The 3,721-nt window shown below is 31.6% G+C and overlaps 1 protein-coding gene across 1 annotated transcript; it reads right to left on the minus strand.

Moving 5' to 3' along the window:
- Window positions 1-1,720: 1,720 nt before the first annotated feature.
- Window positions 1,721-2,272, minus strand: LOC149577267 (chaperone protein dnaJ 20, chloroplastic-like). The gene has a single exon (XM_089795992.1). The coding sequence runs from the start codon at window positions 2,270-2,272 to the stop codon at window positions 1,721-1,723; it is 552 nt and encodes a 183-aa protein (XP_089652118.1).
- Window positions 2,273-3,721: the final 1,449 nt, after the last annotated feature.

Here is a 3,721-nt window from a genome sequence, read left to right on the forward strand (position 1 = left end):
ATTTTAATTATAATTTTAAATTCTTAGATTATTACTTTTTAAGTATTTTTGTTCCTTAAATTATTTAAGTTCAATTACTATAATATTTATTCTTTATAATCTTTTAATAGTAATAGTACATAAAAGTTCGTACTTAAAAAAATGCATCAAAAATATTTTATTTTACGGTTTTTTAATAGATCTAATAGAAGTAGATTAATTATGGTTAGGTATGATAAAATGTGTGAATTGATATTATATTAGGAATCTAAATATATAGTAGGATATAATTCTTTTGGAATATATGATAAAATTAAAAATTGATGCAAATAATTTTTTTGTTTATTAAAAAATATACAATGACTATTTGAAATTCCGTAGAGAAATACAATTAATCTGATAGATTCTAATATATTCTAGACATATACTATCTTATTTATTAGATATCTTATTTTTATTTTGTAGTGGTTTTTCATGATTCATTGTTATTTTAAAATAGAATAGGAAAAGTGTTAAGCCACTAATTAGATTAGTTATCAAACCACTAAAACTAGATTCTTCAAATTAACCCCTTGACTAGTTTTATAGTGACAACAACAATCAATAGACAATAAAGAACTATCAACTATGTATAAGATCTAATACTAATTCTAATGTAATATTTTAATTATTTTCAAAATTTTAAAGCAAAATGTTCTTCAATACTTAAATGTAAATGAAATGAAAAATCAACAAAATATAATGTAATTTAATAGTGAGACATAATGAATTCTCATTTGCAAGCAGCCAGAGAGTCTTTGCCATTTTATCTTTCTGTTGGGAACTTCTGTCCTTCATTTGTTTGAGTTTCTTGGTCTCTAGTTTTCTTTCTTTCTCAGCTGTTTGTTTTCTGCTCTTTTCTTTGTGGATTTTCTTGGTAGACTTTTGCTTCTGGACCATCTTCTATTTCATGTTGTTTTTCCTCTTACAAAACTTTTAATTTTAGCAAGGTGCAATTTCATATATTTTTATAAAATACTACGAGTTCTTTTCAAATCAAAATGCTAAATCGAATGAAAATACTATTTAAATCGACTGGATATATCAATTCAGCGTTGTATAAGAAATTTCAAAATTTCAAGTCAAACCCTTACACAGACGATTGATTTTAGGTACCACGAAAATAACTTAATCCAAAGGGCATGAAATCAAGGATATTTAAGGATTTTATCTCACAAATGATCCGCTTAGAAAACGGAAATCATTTGAACTGTGTCTACTAAACTTTTAACTTAAAAATACGCACCTGGTAACATTTCTTTTGCAAGTCCAGAAATCATGTAGAAAAATAAATTGCACTTGTAAATTTCCATCCACAAGGTATAAAAGAAAATTTGCATTGAACTCTGCACTGGAACATTTCTGCTGTCCACTAAAACTACTGAGTTCTAATACATGATTGTTAGAGATGAACTTGTGAATAACACTAAAAACCTCATTCTTGGTAAGTCCAAAATTTGTAACATACAAAATTGAGGCATATTGAAACAGTGAAACCACAAGTTTATATGTTGAGTGATCTATTCAAGTCCATGAGCATGGAATGGACTGCTACTTTGTATAATATAAATTGTTTGCCTGTTTTATGTGGGCGGATTGCTTAAGCATCATATATTAAGGCTTGATTCTTAGATTAAAAGTGTATAATAGTCAAAATTGATTTACTTTTACCAAACTTCTTTTTAGTTCTAATATGCCATATTTAGGCATAATCATAAGTAAGATCATCGACCACAGTTTGGCTTCTTCGCATTCTTCCTCCCCAACTGTTCCTGTCCACGCCCATGCTTCTATTCAACCTTTGAAGCTGTTCTGCCCATTGTTGCTTGCCAGCATCCCTCACACTCCCATTTCTCTTGTTCAGCAACATTATTTGGGGATTGAAATGAAGGTTGAAATCATAGTCAGCCCTGAGCATGGGATCAGAGAGAGTCTCATAGGCTTCCTGAACTAAAAGAAATATCTTGCTTGATTCCTCTCTTTCACCAGGTGGGCAAACATCTGGATGGTAAACTCTCACCTTCTCTCTGTATGCTTTCTTCAACTCACCCAATTCCACACATTGAGACACAGACAACACATCATAAAATGTCATGGCCCCCTCCATTAATGTACAATTGTTCACAGCCCTTATGGTCAGCTTTCTCCTCCTCAATGAATAACTTGTGGGTTTTGCAGAGAGAGAATTGCTGCATGAGTGAACACAAGCATGGAGATCTGGTACGGAATGAGCATGAAATGATAGACTAGCCATCCTGTTGGTGATGAAGATAACAACCCAAATATAAGTAGCCCCACTTGATTGGAGGAAAGCCAGTTACTGCACATACAAAGCTACAACAAGGATTAAATGCTTATATAAACTCGTAAATCTGCACCCTTTAGTGGAATGAAACATGGCATTTCCGATGTAATCTCGATTCAAATCTTCATCTCAGTCCAAAAAATTGGATCTTTACCATGCCATTTTTTTTTGTTTTGGTTTATTTCAATTTTTGGTCTTTTCCCGAGATGTTCCAATTCGGTCGATGTATTCAAGAAACGTGGGAGCGATTAGCAAGGAATGCGAGACATCATGGACAATTTTCTTTGTTGTTTTGGAGTCTATACATTAATATAACCAGATTATATCTTGACCATATAAATGTGAGAATGATCGGCAAGGAATTTGAGATCTCAAGGACAAATTTCTTTGTTGTTTTGGATAAGTCACGCCCATTAGCTTTGGGATCATGCATTTATATCTCTAGATTAAAGCTTCGTTTATATAATCAATCTAGTTAGTTTTGAATGGGATTCAATCTTACATTGTTGTGATATTGTGTTGGTAAAGATGTCACATATGAAAAATTTCATATAATCTGGATAAGTTCATTTGAAAAGTCAACGAAATAAATTGAGAGTCTAAAACATTCATTCTTCCACTAAATTTACATTAAAAACATACAATTTGATCTATTGTCTAATAGCAGAAATAAATACATAAATTGCATCACCTATTAAGTACATAACGAAGTTGAGCTATTGTCGAAATATGAATGTTTACATCAAACATCTCGAAAGTTCTAAATACATGAAGTAACTGACCAAATAGTAGAATTGACATGTCATCAAATCACAATATAAATAAATAATACATCCAAGAAGAATGTCAACTTGCACGAAGAACATTACGCAATGAGTACATCATATAAGTACAAGCTCATGATATAACTCAAATACATTAAAAAAAAATGTCATCAAACCTATGCCCATCTGCATGAATCCTTGTCTCCAAAGCCTTTGGATCTAAGTCCATTTGCTATCACAAGTCGGTAGTGTCCCCTAGGATTCTTGTTGACACAAAGAACTCCCTAACCCTGCCCGAAAAACCTAACAACTAGAATAGTTAGATTATATTGGTAAACAAATTTGTCACTGTGATAGTTACTTCTGAAACAAACCCTATTCGCCCTATAAACAGTGACAACAGTGCCAACAGTTGGAGAGATTGAAACTGATCATTACCAGATTACAATCTTCCTCTGCGTTTGAGAGGGGCAGCTCCCTCATAAGATTAATTTTAAATTTTTCAAATAAAAATGATTACAACTTAGAATATAGAAAGGAAACTATTGATGATGAATTCACCACATGACTTCAATGTTTCCATTAAGTTGATGTAGACTGCTAATGAAAACAAACAAGAACAATGCTTGAGAGT

This window comes from Cupressus sempervirens, chromosome 1, assembly GCF_028749045.1.
Source record: "Cupressus sempervirens isolate cs-2001-9-10 chromosome 1, ASM2874904v1, whole genome shotgun sequence".
Taxonomy (NCBI): domain Eukaryota; kingdom Viridiplantae; phylum Streptophyta; class Pinopsida; order Cupressales; family Cupressaceae; genus Cupressus; species Cupressus sempervirens.

Coding starts and splice junctions, on each gene's coding strand:
- LOC149577267 (XM_089795992.1), bottom strand. CDS start 2,272: ATGGCTAGTCTATCATTTCATGCTCATTCCGTACCAGATCTCCATGCT.